Source organism: Sylvia atricapilla, chromosome 9, assembly GCF_009819655.1.
Source record: "Sylvia atricapilla isolate bSylAtr1 chromosome 9, bSylAtr1.pri, whole genome shotgun sequence".
NCBI lineage: Eukaryota > Metazoa > Chordata > Aves > Passeriformes > Sylviidae > Sylvia > Sylvia atricapilla.
This window is the reverse complement of record NC_089148.1, coordinates 23,057,487-23,078,803: the sequence shown is the minus strand read 5'-3', so window position 1 is coordinate 23,078,803 and position 21,317 is coordinate 23,057,487. Positions and strand designations below refer to the sequence as shown.

The 21,317-nt window shown below is 39.4% G+C and overlaps 1 protein-coding gene across 1 annotated transcript in view; it reads left to right on the top strand.

Annotated features, from left to right (window-relative positions):
* Positions 1 to 21,317, top strand: part of PLPPR5 (phospholipid phosphatase related 5) — a 44,961-nt gene that overhangs the window by 8,565 nt on the left and 15,079 nt on the right. The window contains exons 2-3 of the mRNA XM_066325256.1: positions 12,697 to 12,829; positions 15,065 to 15,315. Coding sequence (XP_066181353.1) covers positions 12,697 to 12,829; positions 15,065 to 15,315 — 384 coding nt within the window. The remainder of the gene's footprint in view (positions 1 to 12,696; positions 12,830 to 15,064; positions 15,316 to 21,317) is intronic.

Here is a 21,317-nt window from a genome sequence, read left to right as displayed (position 1 = left end):
TTGTTATCTCTGATGGGCAAACTGCCTTTGCTAAGATCACTTCTATTTACCTTGGATCAGAAGATGCTTATTTTCAACGTAAAGTGCTAAGAAATCTGCAGTAGAAAAATTACTCTCTATATTAAGGCTTTTTAGAATCTACTATTAGTGTAAAGAATTGCTCAGTATAGATTCAAAACTGACTCCTAATTCTGAATGCCACTTCCTGGGGTATGAGGCACCATAAAAAACCTTCCTGGTTATATGGTATGAAAACTTGGGTTGTGGGTTCCACTTCTGGTTGCCAGTCTGGACAACATACAATAATCTGTTGTTCTGTGTGTATTGTGTAAATGCATCATAAATATCCATTGTCTAATTATCATACATTGTATATTTATATGAAAATTTCATTAACTATATGAACTCGTTAATGTACAGCCAATTATGAATGCATTTTAAAAACTGTTTTGAAAACATTATTTTTCTTTCTCTGCTGTTATTACTTCTTGCCTCTCACCCATGTCAGGTTAAAGAGTAATGAAGGCACTCAGAATTTTTAGTTTTCTAAATAATTGAGAACAAAGCAGCCACCAGGAACAGAAGTCAGTCTAACAGTATTCTGCTATTCAGATTTTGTTTTTTCTTTTTCTATACAGCATATTGAAACACCTGTTGTTTTAGCTTGGTAGGTTTCATGCTGTCTCTAAAAAGGATCAGTCATATATTTTATATTTTTGTCATTCAGATTTTAATATTATGAGGATTTATTTGATCAATGTAAAGTTTGGCTCTTTATAAATCAAGGATTGAATATTAGGATCAGTAAGTGGAACTCAGCTTCCCAGTATGGTTATTTTGGATAGTAATAGGGATTTCTGTGACCTGTCTGTAGCAATTTAGGGCTCAGACATGACTGAATTAATTCTGCTTACAGATTTCTTAATCACGGGTCAGCTGAGCTGCAGTAGCCAACAACATGAACTTGCAGCCTGTGGGAGCATGAGGTGAAGTATTTGAGCTTCACCTGCTTTAATCAAGACTTAGCCCAGCTGTGTTAGTTTTTTGGGTTTTACAGAGTGGGTGCACAGGCTGTCCATGACAGGGCTCTGCTGAGAAGGGGGGACCTCGTAGGGTGCAGCAGCTCCTGGCCGAAGCCTGACCTGCCAAGTGCTGGTCTGTGCATGAGTTCAGCTCTGTGCAGAACGACGTGTGGACGTGCCCAAGCTTCGGCACATATTTAATAGTACTTTGGTCATACTTACACAGATTGAGCCTGATGTCCAGAGCCTCTCCACTGCTCAATGTCTGCTCTTGCTGTTCCTGTGAGGAGCATCCTTGGTGCTGTTGGGGTATATCAGGGCTCTGCCATGAGGCCAGGCCTGAGGTGCTGCCATTGTGCATTCGAAGTGCACAGACATGAGTGTGAGCATCTGAGAGGCCCAGGGCAGGACAGGGGAGCTTGTCCTGCATTAGACTGCAGGCCATAAGCATGTCCCATGTGAGTGGTGTGGGGCCATTCCAGCTGTTAGGATGGACCCCTGTGCCAAGCGCTCACGCTTGACTGAAGTCAGCGCTTCGGTCGGTCACAGGGACTCTTTCCAGGGCATTTAGCAAAGGCAGATGAGATTTATAGGCAGATTGACCTTGGGCCATGTGAGTGGTTTGGGGACATCTGCAGCTGGCAGAATGAATGTATAGAGCTGGGCTGTGAGCTGTCAGGCTTTGCCTTGGTGAAGGGATCTGACCCCTCAAGCGGGATGGACACATAGCTGTTAATGCCTAGCTGTCAGATGGTAGTTGTGAAATTAGACTTCTCTGTAAAGCACCAGGAGATTTGTGCATGAGCAGTTGTAACCAGAGCTTGATTGATAATTTGTTATCTTGGTATTGTTAACGAATTATCTTGCTATTGATGAAGTTTAATCGCATGCTTCAGTGCTGTTTGAAATCACAAGGCTTTCCTGAGGTGGAGTGCTGTATGTGTATGAGTTTGGTGCTGATAAAGTCTTTATCTGGAACCACATTCATTTTAATAGTCGGTACTGCGGTTTTACTCAGTATTTCTTTTGTTTCTGAATTGATTGTTATTGTTGTCTGATTTGGAGTAGATGGAAATCATAAAGCAGAGACTATTTCTTTAAAAACCTAAGTATGTTTGCAAATGCAGGGATGTATGCACAATGTTGTTGACGTAAAAAGTCATGTTTACATGGTTGACGTGTATCCATAGTTTAGTTTACAAGTATTTTTAACTTTGAATACCAATGGCAAAAATGTAATGCCTCAAAGAATTGATTCGTTTACACAGAATACTTAAATCATTATCACTGAATGTGTGCAAGAACATTTCATTGCAGCATGCTTGGAACTTCATTTTGTAGTAATTTAAATAGCTTCAATAATGAGATTGCATCCAAGACTGGCTAAAAACTTGTGTTAGTACATTTACATAATACTATGTATTTTATATAATATCCTTTATTGTCTTCACAGAGAAGACCAAAAACCAGCTATTATAAAGTCTGCCTTGAAGACAGTCAGTGTCAGTGCTTCACAAGATCTAAAAATTTTAAATAGACTCATTCATCCTTATAACACTTCCCTTGCCACTTGAGCTTTTTTCAAGATATTTGATAAAGCCAGAGCATATTTACTATTATTTTGCAGATCTATGCAAAGGAGATGATCCTTGTTGGGATAAATCATTATGCATTATTTCATGAGTGGAAAGAGATACAGTCACATATTGAGGAAGAGTAGCTGGGCTTACTTCGGCCAATAGACTTTGCAATTAGTTTTCAGAATACCATTGGATGCCTTAAAGAGCTGTTTTTATGCTCTGCTGTCTTCACAGCAAAGTATACAATCTCCTCTCTGTCTTGTAGGCATTTCCTGTACTAGGAAATTTTTTGCTGAAATTTCCCACTCTTGCTACTCCTGTTTCAGCTCATTGGCTACTGTGCCAGTAAGGGCACTTGGGACTTCCTCTTAATTCAAGCACTGCATTGTGTAAACTTCTAAACAGGCTCAGACAACATAGTGTTGCCAGCTGCACATCTGCAGCCATCTGGATTTGTGGCAGGAGCAGTAAAATAGACATTGTGTAGCAGAGTTGAAAGAGTGACAAAAGTGGTCCAAATCATATTTGCAGAAAACCCACCATAGTGAAACCCACCATAAAGAAAATCCACCATATTTGATCTACAGAATATACATTATCATTATTGAAAAGGTCTTTCTACTTGTGTATTTAGAAAATAAAGATAAATGAGATATGCTACTTCTGTGCAATGTTTTGTGAAAAAGCTTGCTGGCTTATTCATTCCCATTGCATTGTTAAGAGTAGAGGTAAGTAATGATTAAAGCTTCTGGTGCTCATAAACAGGCCTCTACTCCCACTTGTGTGAATTCATTAAGATTCTATTTCTAATATATATCACTTAAGTATCTTAATTTATTATAGTAACATTCTTAGGGAGAAATAATGGCACACTGTGAAATTACAGCTTTCAAATCTGAGGGAGGAGATGCAGGGGCAGTGGTAAAACATTGTTTTGTATCTGGGCTTGCTAGTTGTTTGAGCTGAGACTAGAAGAGGCACTTCTGACCTCTTTTCTTTTGGATCCTTTCTCCCTGACCAGCATCTCTAGTGACCTTTCTGAGAATAACATCATAAGTTTGGCTGGTCAGTGAGGCTTGAAAAGTTAACTTCTGTAGAGTCATTCTCCTTGTGTTACTCAAGTGTCAGTACAAGGTGCAGTCTCTACTTGAAAGCTCTTATTTGGTCACTTGTTTCCTGGCTCTCAGAGGCACTAGAAGTGTGGATTAATACTGACAGGGTTTGTTACTGAGTAGTTTTACTGTTGGTTTTATGCTGAATGCACATATTATGCACAAGTAACATAATGTGAGACAGCTTGGAGTAAGTCATAGTTTTAGACCAAATGCATCCATTTATTGGCTTTTGAAGTGCTTTAAAACTAATTTTTAATGACGCCTGGATTCTTTGTGGTAATGTCTTTACACTGTAAAGACATAACGAATATTAGAAGAATGCCTGAAAAGTTAATATGTTCAGTAACGGGCATTGCATTTTTTGACTTATCTTTCTGATCTATCTGACCTATTAAACCTCTTTCTGAAATATTTGGTACTGCTTCCCTGTGAAATTGGATTTTCTTCATAGCTTTGTTTTATTATTTTCTTGGGACAGTATTCATAGCTAAGAATTTTTTCTGGATTTTAGATGTGGTATTGCTCTTAACCTAGAGTGCCATAGTTTTCACAAGGAATACAGCTCCTGTTGAAGTTAGTGGGGTTACTACCTTTGATTTCAACTGGAAAAGGTTAATGACCTTAATGTATTTCATTTGCTGGCAATTATACTGAAGCCTAAGGTAATGGTTAAGGAAGAGGTGCTTATATGGAGGCCATTATTAGTAGGAGTGGAATTACTTACATGATTACAGAGGTATTTTATTTTGAAGGTAATTTTTAATAAAAAGTTGAGAATTATTTTATTGAGCTGTCTACTTAAATTTATCATTGTGAATCAAATACTAGTGGATAATAAAAAACCTAAGTAATAAACCAATTGTGTGTATGTTTTGTACACATACATATTTTGCCAAAAAATCCAGAAAACAATTTTTGTGGGATCTTACAGATATTAATCTTATGTATGGCATGGTTTTCTCATAACTTTTTTAAAACACAGGGTACATATACTGTTCCAGTGTTTAGTCCTCCATTTTCTGTTGTTTGATGGCAGTGGCAATTCAGTGAATGTGGCTTTCCTTGAACTGATCTCAGGGATAATGTATCTGCAAAACGTTATCTGGCCTTGAGTAGAAGTGAGCTTGAAGTAAGACATTGGGAAAAGCGAGAAATACAGATATTGTCCTTCTTCTGAGCCTCTGAGAACAGTTGGCTACAGTCATGTACTGACTGTAAAACCACTACTTTGTGACCAGAATCTTTAAGAGATGCCTTTTATGTGATCAGATTTTATTCAAACAGGGATGAAAGACCGTTTATGCTGAATTTTGCAATTGGATGTTCATCCTGGGTAGAAAAGCTCAGTTGCATAGATCACCTAAGGCTTAAAATAAAAAGTAACATTGCTGTTGGAAATGATCCCTGGTACGGGTGTCAGATGCATTGATATTGTGTTTATCAAGGAGTTAGATTTTCAGTATGCGCAGATTTCAATATGTGCATAAGGGTTAGGACACCAGTCTGTCTCAGCAGACAGAAGAATGTACAGTTTTCTTGGCCAGTGAAGAAACAAAGGGGTTCACTAAGGCCAGGTCATAAAGAACCACAGTCTTTTCCATGTGTCACTTGAAGTCCAGTGGAAGACTTCCTTGATACAGCTGAGTGCAGAGATGAACATACATGAAATTCATTTTCTAATAGAGAAGATGAATCATAGAACTTTGAACATTTTGTTTTTCCTTCACAAATACCACAGTATTTTAAAAGTTGATGTTAAGTGCTTGAGAAAAATGAAAAAAATTGATGTAGAAGTCTTTTTTCTTTTTCAAACTCCTTCACAAAATAATTAGATTTAACAACCTTTTTCATGTGTCCATCAGAGATCAGGAGACTAAAATCAGTTGATATCTAGTCCTATTACGATACATTTTCCTAAAGAGGTGTATGTATAGTGTGGAGTTCAGAAACTTTGCTAATGTCATCCTTGGTTTTTGTAAAAAGAAAATGAGAACAATTTAAAAACTGTAAAAATTTCCTATGATAACCTTATGTGGAGTATTTGAGCCTAAAGTAACTTCACAGTTTGAAATGTGGATGCATGTCTTTAGAAGGCAGTTTTGAATTAATTTTTCTCTCTTCCCCTCACCGTTTACTAGGGGTTTTTTTATATGTGGTGATTTTTTTCTAGATTAACTTTTTTTTTCCTCTAGTTTTTTGATACTGTTTTTTAAAATTAGAAAAGCTTGATGCATCGGCAAGAATTCTTACGAATGTCTCTTATGTTCTACCTTTTGCAATGTGTTCGGCAAGAGTACTTGAGTCAGTATTGTAAAAGTGCCAGCATTTAGGTAGCTTTAGAGCCAGGTGCCGGACACTTGCTTGGGCCCCAGGCTGCCACACTGCCATTCCTGAGCGTGTTTTCCTCACGTCCTGGCCATTTCTGGTTGCCTGGGGGGCTGCAGGCAGAGCATGCTGTTGATGTGGCGGTGCAGGCAGGGCTCGGCGGCCGGGGCAGGGCTCGGCGGCCGGGGCAGGGCTCGGCGGCCGGGGCAGGGCTCGGCGGCCGGGGCAGGGCTCGGCGGCCGGGGCAGGGCTCGGCGGCCGGGGCAGGGCTCGGCGCCCGGGGCAGGGCTCGGCGCCCGGGGCAGGGCTCGGCGCCCGGGGCAGGGCTGTGGGGGCAAGCACAGGAGCGGGCTGCAGGCAGAGCATGCTGTCCATCTCGCGGTGCAGGGAGGGCTCAGCACACGGGGCAGGGCTGTGGGGACAAAGCACAGGCAGAGCTCGGGGTGCAGGGGCCAGGGCCCTGGGCCGAGTGCCCACCGCCCGCCTCGGGCCCGCAGCGCCCTGCGCCTGCAGGGGCCTGCTCTCTGTGCCGCCAGCTGTGGGCCGGTCCTCTGCGTGAGGGCACAAGGCCTTCTCCTGCTCACCTTGGAACAGCAAGGCTGCTGACTGGTTCGCTAAATGACCTTTTATATAACCGCCCCGTGCTCTGGCGTTGCGGGATTTCGGCCCTGGCGCTGCTCTGCAGAGGCTTTCCCCGCTGGGCACCACAGATGGGCTCCAGAGGAGATGCCATTTGCACACTGACCATTGTGCCATTTGCACACATGATCATTTACTCAGTTAAGGAAAAAAGGAAGCTCTGAAGACACTCTGTACTTCAGAATATTAATTTTTTTTTTCTCTCATGCGGTCATGAATGAAGATAATTCAGTGAATGATGCAGTTGTCCATGACTCTGTGTATGTGTTCTCAATGTGGTTCGTTTCTGGCTTCCTGCTTATAAATGCTTGGTTATTGTGTGCCTCTTGCTTTCAAATACCAGTAAAGTCTTTGTGAAGAGATAAGCCTTTATCATTGTTATGTACTGAGAATGTCTACAATGTATTAAAAAGAGCAGTAAAGAATATTTGTTCCTGTCAGAAGTAACATTACTGTTTAGTAGAATATAGCCATATTTCACCCTACAGATAAATAAGTAAAGCAGATAATATTTCACTATTAGATGTGTAACCTTTTACTGCTGTTTTTCTTTTGTAAATGGACATGACTAAATATATTAAATTTTAGTATTTTTTCTCAAAAAAATATGAGGAGTACAGATATTAAAACAAAATTTACAGGCTCAAAAAGGCTGAGTATTTTTTTCAAAATATTTTTTTAGAAAAGCCATTTTCTTTTCACATCTTTTCTGTAGACCTTTGGAAGCTTCTATGTGGTATGGTCCTATATCCCCATGCTGAATGTAAGCGAGGATATTTTGTATTTAATCAATAGCACACAGATTTATCTAGGATTTATTTTTTCATTTTCTGCAAAACTAGTGGTCATTTGTTACAATAGAAAATGTACTTCTCTGAAAATTGACCAGGGCATTTGCTGTCAGTTTAAGCAAGCAAGAAGCAAAGAGAACAAGAAAAAAACAAAGAAAATGGCCTCAAGGGAAAGCTCTGCATAATGAGCTTGAAATTGCTACTGCTGGAAATACTGTTCTTGCTTTTCCTGCCAGGGCTGTCACCTCACTCAACAATTTTAGCTTCAAGTGGAGACTGGAGCTTTACTTTCAGCATCACTAAAGGCCAAGGTTTATGCTGCTGGATTTTCAAACTCTGAGGCCACTATGCTCAGTGGTACATGGGTGGCATTTTTAAAGAGGAAATAGGCCAGGAATAGCCCATGGTATCAAAAGTTAAAAAGACAAGGTAAAGAGCAGGAATAACAAAGCATATAGAAGCCATATTTTTAGAAGAGATCTGCATCACACTTTAGTGGGAACTCATAAGGGAAATGAATAGGGAGACTATGCAATTTAATTGATAACAATTTTCCTAGAGATAGGCAAGTCATTCCCAAGTTTTTTAGCTCCTTTTCCTACCTTCCCTTCTTGCCTGATAAGCAAGTTCATTCTGGAGAGAAAAGGAGAGCCATGGAGTGCCTGAGATGCTCATTCCCCCAAGGTTATTTCTTGAAGACAGTCTCATAGAAGACTTGGTTACTGTTCAAGTCATGCCTAAATGGGAGAAGCACAATGAATGAAACTAATTCAGATGAGAAATGCACAGTATTGTAAAAATGTTCTTCTTAACTTGATGAGTTGAGCACATGGATTAATATTTAGTGGTTTTTTCAATGCAGGAACCACTTTTCAGTGTTACTCATCTATCTGGGTGGTTGCTGTAGTTACAGCATAACCATGAGAATTGGCAGGGAGGAAATCGTGTATTCTGTGACATTCCCTAGCCTGTGTGAAATATTTCTTGAACATTTGTGTAGCCTAAAGTAGGTGTTAGATGGAACAGTCTATGACTGTATGCACAGAAATTTTTTTCCTAATCCCAAATAGAGATTATCAACCTTACATTTCAGGATTTATCTTGTTTAGCCATGTTTGTGTACCCTCAGATATCTTGTCATGCAAATGAATATTTAAGTCTCACTTGAGTCTTGGGGCTTTATAGGGAGTTACATGAAATGTATGAGAATGTATGAGGTCATACATGAGGTCATACCTTACTTATGAGGTCATAAAGTAAACCTCATTAGTATTTTAGGAAGTGCAGATTTAAGGTAATTTATTTGTATAGGTGCTGGCTGTAAGCCATCGGAGACGCTAGAGGAAGTTTGTTTATGGAGTCAGTTTACTGGAAAATCAACAATGTCAGGGCCGCTCTAGCTCTAATATTTGGAATGAGTCAGGCTTGACATTTCAAGTTGAAAAGAGAGCAGAATTTAGAACCAAGTTAAGAATATACTGGATGGAAGGAAAAATTAGAGATTTAAATTGACATGCAGTGCCAAAACTAGGCACAGCTTGCCTGGAATCAGAAAAATGACTAATACAGAAAAAACCTGGATTTACTTGGGAGGAAGGGATCAGTGTAGGGAATGTGTGCAAAATGTTACAAGAATCCTGAGAAGAAAACAATGAAAAGGACAGGTATTAGGTGGATAGCAATAAATGCAAAAAAAATTATTACTAGTGTAAACATACCATGAAAATCAGCTAATGTATTATTATGAAGTTAAGAGGTGAAACAAGAAGAAATATTAATTTTAGATCTCATCCCGCTCAAATTCTGTTCCTGACTGTCAAATGGATTGTCACATCACAGACAGGATATGATTGCCATGGAGATGGTTCTAAGGACTTCCGTAATTTAATTTTTTGCTGGGTAAACATTTTTATGTGCTTCCATAAAAGTAAATGACCATTCTTGTCTTGTTCCTTGTTGCAACATTTATGTACACTGTGTTTTTATCTAAGGACTCTGCAAGTTGTTTACAAATATGTTGTTCAGGTTACTGCAGAGTCTGCACTTTGTGCTGTTAGACTTCAGATGAAAATTGTTTTTTTCGTTATACTTTATATGCTGTAAAATGGAAGGATGGCCTTAGGCAAGGATGGCCTCCCTGCTTTTAATAACTGCTAAAATATCTGTGAGCTAGGAATTTTAATTCATATCTTTGGGAAATTTGTACAGTGATCTAAAGTAGTATGACCCTAGTAGAATAAGGTAAAAGATACTTCTAATATCCTCTCTTTTTCATTGCAATCATATTTATATACCTGAACTTGTGTAGTTTAGTCCAGGCATTTATGTTGTCAGAACATTCAGATTCTCCATTGCAATCTTTCACTGCCAGTTTTGGAATATTCAAAAAACTTTTTGCCCAAAGACTTAGAGAAGAAGTACACAAATAATTCTTTAAATTAAATGTCATTTGTTGGCTGGTTATAACTTTCATATGCAGTGGAAGGGGTAATGGTGGTTCCTGTGCCAGCAGGAATACAGAAATTGCTCCTTCCAGGAATATACCAGGCATGCAAATTGCTGTACAGTGCAGGGGGTATATTGCTCTCCTTTTCCTGTGCCCTGTAGAGCTGATTATTGCCAGTGATGCTGGACAGAAGAAGGGAAAGGAATTGCACTGGGACCAGAATTTCTCCTGAGATTTATTGAGATTGAAAAGGATTTTTCTTCCATTTCTTAAACATCAATAGGCTGATTATTGAGATGAGCAGTGCTTGTGCTGAAGGATGGGGGAAGGAGAACAGCTTTAGCTGAGCTGCCAGTACAGAGAAATAAAGAACCTGTATTTATTGCCAAATTCTAGAAGGATTCTATCGAAGCGAATCCACAGAAGCATAGAGATGAATGCCTTGTGTGCTCAATGACTTTTATTACTTCTGACAGTAGAGCATTGGGCCTTCTGTAGCAGAGGTTTTGTCTTTAGCCGAATTCCACGTCCTTCTGACCTACGTGCCCACCCTTAAAGTATTCTTGTTCAGCTGAGAACTTGCTGCTATTCTTGGAACAGAGGGTTTTCATCATACAGGTCACCATCAAAGAGAGGAAATGTAACAAGGAAAAACTGTTGGCAGCAGCAAAGATCTAGATGCAGCCGATGAAGATATTGCTGGAAGTGAGGCTCTCCTTTCCTAGAACTGAAAAAGCAGTTCTCTCTTTAGTAAACCCCAGCTTCCCTAGCAGCCAAGAAGAGAACTTTTATTCTTAGCTCAGCAGATTCAGTCTCTGCTCAGAGCTGAAGAGTTGAGCTTGCTGGCACTTTTGGTGTTCTTGAAAAAGGTTGAGCCCTGTATCTCACAGATGCTTCCTTTGTGCTGAATTCTGCTCTTTCCTAGAGTTTCAAAATCTGTGAAAATTTTACTGAAATCTGTTGAGTTTGGCAGAAAGAATTAAGGGCAGATATGATTCTATTCATATTACCTAGTCCTTGAGAGGAAAGGAAACCATTACTGTGACTCACAGTAAAATATTAATGTTTCTGTTCTCACCCTTATGAATCACATTAAAACTGATATTTTTGGTACGTTTTTTCATGAGAGTTATAGGGATCACTGGATTGAATTCTTCTCATAATTTGGATGATCTTGAATTCAAAGTTGAATTCTTTTTCATGTATACTGATCATTTGCTAATTATAGATGTAGAAATTCTACTTCACTGGACTGAAAATTTGCTTGCATCACAATAGAGAGAGGATATTTGGTAGTTCCAGTATTTTCTCTTTTAGTTAAAAATTCCACTAGGATCTGAAGCCAATCTTGAGTAAAAAATAATGATTGTTTAGGTGACAAATTAAATTTTGCTTTTTACATACGTGCTTCCAGAGTTATTTTTGTTGCTTGTGCCGCATTATTTTTAAATAACACTTTCCTCAACAATTTAGCCCAAAGGATACTGCATAATCTACAAACAACTTAGGAAGGTCATTAATTGCATCTTTCCTGTTGACAACAAAATATGCAGGTGAGCTAGTGCCCACGGAGTATTTTATTTATTTTGTAGAACTGTTCAGACCTATTGTAATATAGGAAAAGATTTATATTTTCCTTGTAGGGCAAAGGTTTAGAAAAACCTCAGCAATTAATCAGATTTTATGGCATTATTGCTTGTATTTGTGGAGTTTTAAGATTTCACTTTGGTAGTCTTCATTCTTGTTGATCAAAGTGTGAGGTACTTGTCAGTAAGCGTTAACTTTTTCATGTCGAGGGTGTGGAATGGCCTTGCCTGTAAGACCCACAGTGAATCAAGGTTAGAATGCAGTGGTCAGTATTTGACCCTTCTGCTCTGCTTTGCAATTATCCCTGCCATAAAGCTTCAGTACTGTAGCTTTAGAAAGACACCTGCTTAAAGTCTTTGGCTATCAAGTCTCAATATATAATTGTAATGAATAAATTAAAGGTCATGCTTTGTTGTACAGCTAAATACATAACCTAGAGAAGATATTTTGCATTCAAATTTTTTTTCCTCATTTGGTGATTTTTATGGTTTTTTTTACCAGCCATAATGGGAATGATATATAGACATGAGAACTGTATTTATTTTGGTGGAGTGAATGTGAAACAGGCCATTCTAAATGTTAAAATATCAGTGGTGACACTTTGTTCAAGCATGAAGAACAGAGCTAAAGCTGAACTTCATAAATTCAGCTAGCAAAATGTGAATCAAACCCTGTTAAGTACCTCCTGGCAAACCAAACCTCTGATGTGAACAGAGGTTTACATCAATAATCTTTGTTTTCCCTTTCTCTCTACCATAGTCCAAAATTTAAAGCTCAACCCTGCTAAGTGTTGAGTTTCAGTGAATGCCATGTGGGAACTAAAATGTTCAGCATCTTCCAGGATTAGGCCTTTACTTTGGTCCAGATCTTGTGCATTATGTGATCTGTTGTTCTTGAACTAATAGATTACTTTTTCTTTCCCCTCATCCTTCAAACTAGGTTATGTTATGTCGACTACAAATCCTGGTTGTAATAATTTATTCTCTTTTAAGGCAAATAAGGTAAAGCAAGCCATAAGACCTATTTCCCCCATAAGAAGATTAATGTATGGAACTTGATTCACTTATGCTATCTTTTATGCTGGTTTGGTCTTGTTTCTTTAAGATGAGATGTCTGTCTCTGTTATATTAGTGTATTTACTTGCTGTAATCTGATGCACTGTTTCTCTCCCCTTTTTTCACCTCCCCCAAGATTATCGTTGGAGAGACTGCAGTCTTTTGTCTACAGTTAGCTACAAAGGATTTTGAAAACCAAGAGAAAACAATATTAACTGGAGACTGTTGTTATATAAATCCACTGGTGCGCAGGACCATCAGATTCCTTGGTATGAGCAAAATTACTGCTTTCATTTTCTGAATGGTGAGAGTGATCAATTATGTCCTAATTTTGAGTTGGGGAAAATATTCAGATAACCATATGAGATTTCACACATAGTTATAACTCAGGTGCAGTCTTCCTTTTAGGTAGCAAATTAAGCTTTTTGGAAGTTTGGATTAAAAAACAGTTGCAGAAACAGCAATAAAAGTAGAAAAAAAATGGATCTACTAGAGGGAAAAACAACCAGTAGGCCTGAAGTGGGGTGGAGTAGAGGAAGGTGACATCCTTGTGCCAGATCTATAGCTGACAGTAAACACACACACACACCAAAGTTGAAGACATTGGGATATAAATGTGTGTTTGAAGCCAAGCCAATTTAGCTGCTTTCTTAGCCTGGATATTATTGTATTATAGTCTCTAGCAGAAAACTGCTTCTCTAGCATAAAAAAATCCATTCTGCATTGGTTTTGGCTGAAGCTCCCCCATTGACTTTAGTAGATATGTCATCTTTTCTACTAAGTTTGTTCTAAATGTATTTGGAGGGAGAAATCCCACCACTCAAAAGGTGTATTGAACATTTCCAGATGTTGCATTTTAATACACATAGGGATGCCATAGCAGGGCTCAGTTTCTGCTGTTTGCTTCTCTCTCATGGTTGCATCTGAAGGAAACAGCTGGAGGAATGAAGCCTTGGGGCAGCTAATCCTGCTGTGTGCTCCAGTCTCAGGGGAAGGGAGGGCACGTGCAGCTGTCTCTGTGTTTGCTGTGCTTGTGTAACAACTGTGTCTGCCTTCCCAGAGTGCGATTGCTCCGGGTAAGGAGACTGTCTTGTATAGGTCTGGAGGAGGTGGGGAGTGATGATGAGGAGCTCCTCCCACTCCAGATCCTCTCTGTGTAATCAGTGCCTGAGTTTTCTTCCCACTAAGTGGTCCCTTCTGTCCTCACAGAAGGAAAAAAATTTCGTAGGGGTGGCAGAAGTGAACAAAGGCCTCCCAGCTGTTTCAGGGGACGAGGCATCGCTACCCATTGTGTTGCCCAGAGTGATGTGCCCATCTGTATGGTGCAGTGCAGACCATTGGGACTGGCTGAGAGGCCCTTCTGTGAAGTGACATGGCCAGGCACAATGTGCTGCTCACCAGAGTCTAGCATCTTGGGAGGAATTAACATTAGTGTGACAATGCTGACCAACCAGGATCCCCCCCAGAAATCACCCCTGCTCCTCTAGCTTTGCTCAGGAAAAAACCTGACCCGCATAAATGCGTGTTTCTGTGGAATTACATCTGCTGTGATGTTGATCCATTAAATTCCCCATAGTGCCACATGAAACTGGGAAATTTGCCAGAACTCACCCTATATTCACAGTGAATTGGAGTATGGGAAAAATACAGTGATTTGCCCATGGAAATACAGGAGGAAATCTATAGTTCAGGTGGAATTGGAACAAGCACCCATTGGCTTTGCCTGCCGGTCAGGCTGCTTTGCTTGCATGTTCTTCCAGAGCTCATTTTCTATTGACAAAAGGCTAGAGAGGGACCTCAGAATAGCAGAAATCTGTTTTCTTTTAAGTAATCAGATACATGCATTTACATTCTAATGAATGAGTACATGTGCTTAATGCTTTGCTGGTATGTCTGATTAAAAAAACCTTTAGCATAAGTAGTTCCTCAAATATATAAATCTTTAGCTCATTGTGTTGATACTCTGAAGAATATGCTGTGCATAGAGATTTACCCAGTAGCAGGCAGATGAAGACAACTGGTGCATGGCAGTGTTGAATTATTCAATACTTTAGATTCTTTACAGCTGCATGAGGATAAAAAAAGTTTGTCCAGTTTGTGTTATGACTTTCCAAGTTACTTCTCCATCAGGTTCTCACTTTGGTTTTCAAGCAGATTTATCGGGTGAAGAATTTCCCTCTGTCACTTCTATTTAATGAACGTGGGCAAAAGTTAGGTACCAGTAAAGCCAGCTGCCCCAAACTGGGGATGTGCATAGCTACAGGGCCTAGGAAAGCAGGCTACTTGCACAAGGGGTGAGTGCTCCTCTGTAAGATGGGAGACACATCAGGTGTGTGGGTACACTGCAGTGTTGCTGCTGCAGTCCTCTGGGGAAATACCATCTCCAGCGTGAGGGTACAGTACATGGGAGGATTTTTCATGTTCCTGGATGGAAGAGGCTGGTATATTGCTGTGATAAATACTATAAACTGTCAGGAAATTTAACTCTTTGTTTCTCTCTTTAGGAATTTACGCATTCGGACTGTTTGCTACGGACATCTTTGTAAATGCTGGACAAGTAGTAACAGGGAATCTTGCACCCCATTTTCTTGCACTTTGTAAACCCAACTATACAGCACTTGGATGTAAACAGTATACACAGTTCATCAGTGGTGTACATGCCTGTACTGGAAATCCAGACCTTATCATGAAAGCCAGAAAGACTTTCCCATCCAAAGAAGCAGCACTAAGCATTTATGCAGCTATGTATCTGGCTGTAAGTATATTATATTATTTAATGTCACTATAGTTTTGATGGCAAATGGCTGGCGCTGTGAGGGGGAGGAGGGGGGAATGGGCAGAAGATAAGGCCCAAAACCAGCTGATTTTTTGCATGCAGATCTGTGAGAATGATTCATTTGGCTTAATTCTGACAAGATGTAGTGGTTTCTGAGCCTTGAAAGCCAAGGCAGTGGTAAGAGAGGGCAGATTGTCCATAAGGGGTTTGGTTTACTTTTTCCCCATTTCCAGAGTGTGTGGGACAGTCCTTTGCTGGGTGCTAAGGAATGAGGGTAGGGATTTCCTCTGACTGGTAGTGGTACCTCCCTGTGTTTTTAACCCAGTGCAGATAGGTAGAATCACACATGGACATATTCTTTGGTGAGGGGAAGCAGAAGGGTGAGCTATTTGTATGTCTGATCTCTGCATGTTTCTTAAGATTCCTGTATGTCTTTTGGTAGCAGAAATAGTATTTATAGGTACTTCATGCAAAGTCAGTTTGGCTCTTATTATGCAATAAGGTGGGCTACAAGACAATCCACCCTTTTTTCCCTCTCTCCTCTCTTTTATAGGCAGTAATGAGCAGTGCTGGGATAAAGTGTGGTATTTACTGCCTGATCAGAGCTTTTGTATGGAGGGGGAGGGGAGAGGAAGAGTCCCCATTTAATCCCACTCAAGTGACTCTGGTTTAGTTTGGACTGCATTTCATTCTAGTCTTAAGCAAGAGCAAGCACATTTTGTTCCTTTGCTTGGAGCAAGTTCTCCCCAGCACATGCCTATGGGAGTGTCTTACCTGACCTGTGCTGGTAATCACAGCCCTCTGCAGGCCTTTGGATGAGCCCAGGGCTGCCTTCATAGTGTCAGTGGGAAACAAGGCAGGTGTGTGTACCTTTGTGCTCATTGCAGGAGTCAGCCCTTACATTCCCTCAGTATTTGAACAGTGACTTGCCCACAGATGTGTGTGTATGTGTATGTGTATGTGTGCACATGCAGATATACATGTGTGGGAGTGTGTATTGCTTTTTGAGCACATACCAAATGAGCCAACTTGTAGTTTCTGATTGATCTGGGAACTGATATTTGACAACGTGGCAAAGATTCTACCCTATCCACAGATAGTCTGTCAACTGAGTGCTTCTGCACAGGGTTTTAGAACCAGTTGCTTAAAATGTGCAGCACTGATGGTACATTTACCAGGTTCCTTGTGAGCAATGTCTGTTTGCAAATAAGAGATGAACAATAATATTCTGTGCTAACTTGAGGCAAGTATAAATCTTCTACTAGTATTGTCTTTATTTGGGGATATATCTAAGGATGAAACGCTCTAAATTTGATGCAAGCTATTTTAGAAAATACTCAGAATTTTTCTTTTTAATTGCTCCTATTTTTCTCATCCATCTGTAAAGTTGGATTTCCACTGTTGCCATGAGTCAGAGTAACTAGGAAACCATGTATTCAACTATTGCAAAGCAGAAAGTAAAGCAGTATTAATGCATTTTAAAAACAAAAAGTAGACATCAGTAAGGTTTAATACCGAATATAAGTGGCTTTTGACGTGAAGAAGAATACTTCATGCAAACCTTGTCTGTGGTCAGTATACAGTTAGCAATATAAAAAATTAAAGATGCTGAGATCCATTTCATTACTATTTGCTCTTTCAGTAACTATAGAAATTAATATATCCTATGTCATTACTGTACTGCTGCATGGTGCTTCACACTGCAATAATTTAACTAAAGCACTAGAAACTACTCTCAGGACTTTTGAGTTCCTATAGTAGCTCCTTGTTACAATATTGGCAAGTTTCTTGTTTTTGTTTTTTTTCTCTTAAATCCTATTGCATGACTGAAGCTAAAAATACTGTTTATTATACTTCAAGGAAAAAAAAAATCAGTGTTCCAATATTGGGGTCATGACCTTATACTGCCATGATGTTTATCAGGATAGTTGGCCCTAAATAAGAATTTTCTCATCACTGTTCACTGGAGTAGAAGACTTAAAACAGTAGCCTAGTCTTTGTATGGGCCATGCTACAACAGTTATTGAAAGCATTGACATAAAGACCTCCATATATTACTCACTGTTTCATTAGCATACAATCTCTGGTACAAAATGTGCTTTCTTTTTGGTTAACAGAAATTTTGGAGAGAAGGAGAGATTGTTATGGATGAAATCCTCCCTGGATATTTCAGCCAGCTGTGCACAAAGCAAAACCAGCTTAAAGAAAAAAATACACAAAGAGCTGACCCGAGGGTCCTTGCTCTCTGAGATGGTGAAGTAAATGGTTTTAGACTTGTGTGATTTCACCAATCAACCGATTTAGAAATGAAGCCTATGCTTTATCTAATAATTCCCCTATCTCGTTAAGTGCAGCTGCATCCTTATCACCTAGCATCTTTGCGTATTGTCTTGTTAACAATAGCTTCTTTTTTCATCTAAGTTCTTGAGTCTTCCATTTTTCCCCTCTCCCCCCGCCCCGTTTGAGAGTGGGTGGCTGCTATGGTAACTCAGAATTCCCCTCCTGCCTGAAAGTACAGTCGTTTTCAAACAGTTGTTTTGCTAATATTTAGAGCTTTGTAGTGTTTGCTTCCATTACTTCCATTACCTTCTGAGAGAGACTTAAGCAATGGAATGTTGAATGGCAGTGCTGTGGTTAGGTGTTTTCTTTACCCTGCTCCAAACACAGATGCACTGAACGATGCATTGCCTTTCTTCTTCAGACTTTCAGGTTCATTCTTTCCAGTGTACCAGTGTTTTCAACATGAGCTGCTGTAAATCTTTTGTGAACTCTCTAGCTAATCTTGCTGGTGTCTGGATTTTTCCTTAGGTGTCTGTTTTGCTCTCAGTGGAGATATTTTGTTTGTTTGTTTTTGATTGGGTTGGGTTATGAAGCTGACTGCATCTGCTCTCAGTTCATATCAGCATTGCAACTCACTCTTTCTCAGCTGGAACAATATTTACTATATAGGTATTAAGTCAAACACTGCAGCTCTATTAAACAGTATATAATTGTGTAAGCCACATTTTGATATACATAAGCTGGCATAGCCTGGACAATTAGAGGTAAGTTTTGAAGCAGCTAAGCATGCACCTACTTGGGGTGTTTTCCACAACTGAGACACAGGAAGTGGAAGTCATGCGTCTTTTTTTGGTAGGATTTCAAAGTGATATATGAAGATTTAGTCAGCCTATTCCCATAGATTTAAATATAAGAATTATGACTAACAGTTGTCCTTTGATACTGCAGACCTAGGGGATTTGTCATAGCTAACTGTAGTTACAGGGAAATTTTAATTCATTCTGTAAAGTTTTGCCCTTTTTTTGTTCTTCTTATTGCATTGCACAAAAGCAGTTGGGTAGGGTAGTGTTTGAACTTTGTGTTACTGCACACACTTCAGACTTGCTTTGGGTTTATAATGATAGAGGAACAGGCTTCATGTCTTGATAGTTGACATAGCCCTTAAGTCTTGTTGGCAGCTTTTGTTGCTTTGTACTGCGAACCCTTGCCTCAATTATGACTTCAGACAGAAGTAGCAGATTATAAAGCCTACAAATAATTTGTTTCTCTCTACAGAGCTTTTCTGTGGCCTATGATCATGTTTGCTGCAAGGCTCTTGCTCCTGGCATTTTTGCTGCTTGATTTTGCTGTTTGGTTTGTAAGTCACTGGGAAAGGACAGCAAGACAGTTTGGGTAACAGTGCTGGCAACATGGTGACATTCTCCTCAGTGTCACTCCTTGATCCAGTTATAGGTGGAGATCTAGTCTCACCTGTCCTTTGCCTTGAAGTGCTGTTAGATTCCAGCTAAATGGGCAGCTGGTGAAATCATGATAGGCCTCTCAGACAGACTTAGGGGAGTATTCAGGCGGAAAAAGACTTAGCAGAGCCACCTCACTGAATTCACTCCATTGTCCATATTTTGTTAGGAAATTAAAGGATTCCTCTGACTGCCTTTCAGGGACAGTGCTAGGAATGTGAAATTTCTTTTCAGTATCTGGTGCAGCAAGCATCCCTCAACACTGATAATAAAATGTAAGCCATGAGCTTCACATATTAGCTGTATTGGTTTCTTTCAGACCAAATAATGAAATAATACTACCATTTGATCCAGGAATTTCTCTAAAGACCTCTGTAAATTTCATGTCAGTCAACTCTTCATTACAATTCAGTTCCTCAAGAAACCAGCCTCTGTAATAGGTATATCTCATGGTCTTGGTACAGTGAAAGATACTTCTTCCCTTCTCCAGTTGTTTTACAGTTACAGCTGTGGGGAGCTTCTAGTGGGAAAAGTAATATTAAGGTCCAGAATTCTAGAGCTTCCTTTTCCTTTTGTCAAGCCAGCCCCTGACTTTGGAAGCTAATTTTTTCAAGGGTGATAAATAATTAGATCATAACATTCAGAGAAAGCTGGAGGAGGCTTCAGAACCACTAAAAGCAATCTTCAGTGAACAGTTGCAGAAGGACCCAGATGATTCAAGAATATGACTTTGGTTTGCTCTAGAAATAGTTTTACCCATTAATTATTACCAAAGGAAGCTGGAAAGATGTTAGATTGTCAGAAATGATTCTAACTAAGCACTGAACCTGTTTATAGCTATGTTTTAGCTTTTTGATATTAATGTCTCTTTTCTTGTAGGTCTGATGAATATTGAAAAAATCGTTGGGTGGAACATTTATAATATTACTTATATTAGTTAAATAGTTCAATATTGTTTCTTTAATGCTAGCACATTGTAAAAACAGAAGAAAACATGAGATAATTTATGTTTGAAGTGCTGACTGGGATGGGTGCCTGTACAATAATTTCTTCCTCATTCTTCTTCTTGCCTTTTGAGTCATTATTCACTGTCTACTAATGGACTGCTCTTTGTCAGTCTCCCATGCCATCTAAATCAGGGAGGAATGAAATAGCAGATGCAGAAGGAATCTTTATACCTGCATCCCTTGGCCTCAGGCTGATGAAATCACCAAGGAAAATTATCTTCCCTCCTGGCTGGAGCACCCAGCCTGATGTGTAGCTCCAGTGTAACTAAAATGGGATTCTGAGACCTGTTACACCTGTGTTTGTGTGCATAGATGATGGTGTGGGTGGGCCTAAAGATAGCTGAAAGATGCCTAGAAAAACTTGCAGCACAGCCCAGGAATCCACTTTGTCCTGCACTTTACATAGAGTTCTTTTCTTAGAATGTTTTGGAATGGTTTTATTTGTACTAGATTTAGGACAAACTTCGCGTGAGACTTGTAACTTGGCACTTTTGAAGTACTTTCCTAGTACAAGCTGAATGCCAAGGCTGTGGTTGTTCCTTACACTATGGCCTGAGCCAGTCACATCAGAATCCTCAGAGTAGCTTGCTTTGTCTTTGGTGGTGACGGAAATAATTTCTTTCAAATTCATATTTTCAAACGCACTTCAGTTAAAGATTTTGTCTCAATTTATGAGGTTCTCTTGCAGCTTCACTTCGAGTATCTTGAAGACTGAACGTCAGATGTTTGTGTTTTTCTGGAAATCTAGTAAATATTGTTATATTGTATAATCAGGTAACAGTCCACCTGCTTACATGACTCTCAGCATGTGTCTGCTTATCGGTGACAGCTCTATATATTTTAATACTAAAATCTTATTTCAGGAAAAAGGAAGAGTAATAGCAGAAGTTCTTCAAGAGAAAATTACTACTGTTCTGATGTTGCAGGAGAATGTTCAGCCTGCTATATTAATTCTAACTACGGTATCAATCCTTGATCTACATAGAAAATCTCTGCTGTTGGTCTTGCTGTTGACTAATTTAAAAGTTTTCTTTTATTAGAAAACTCCTCTCCCAATTTTTGTTCTTAAAAGGAATGAAGATGTTGAGTAAACATCTTAACCATGTAAAAAAGTTGTATTACCATTCATTCTTACTAATGATTTAAAAAGTAACACTCAGTGATTTAATCTTATATTTTATTCTTGGTGTAAATCAGGTCTTTGACTGAGTTGACTGTGTTAATATATTGTACTAGA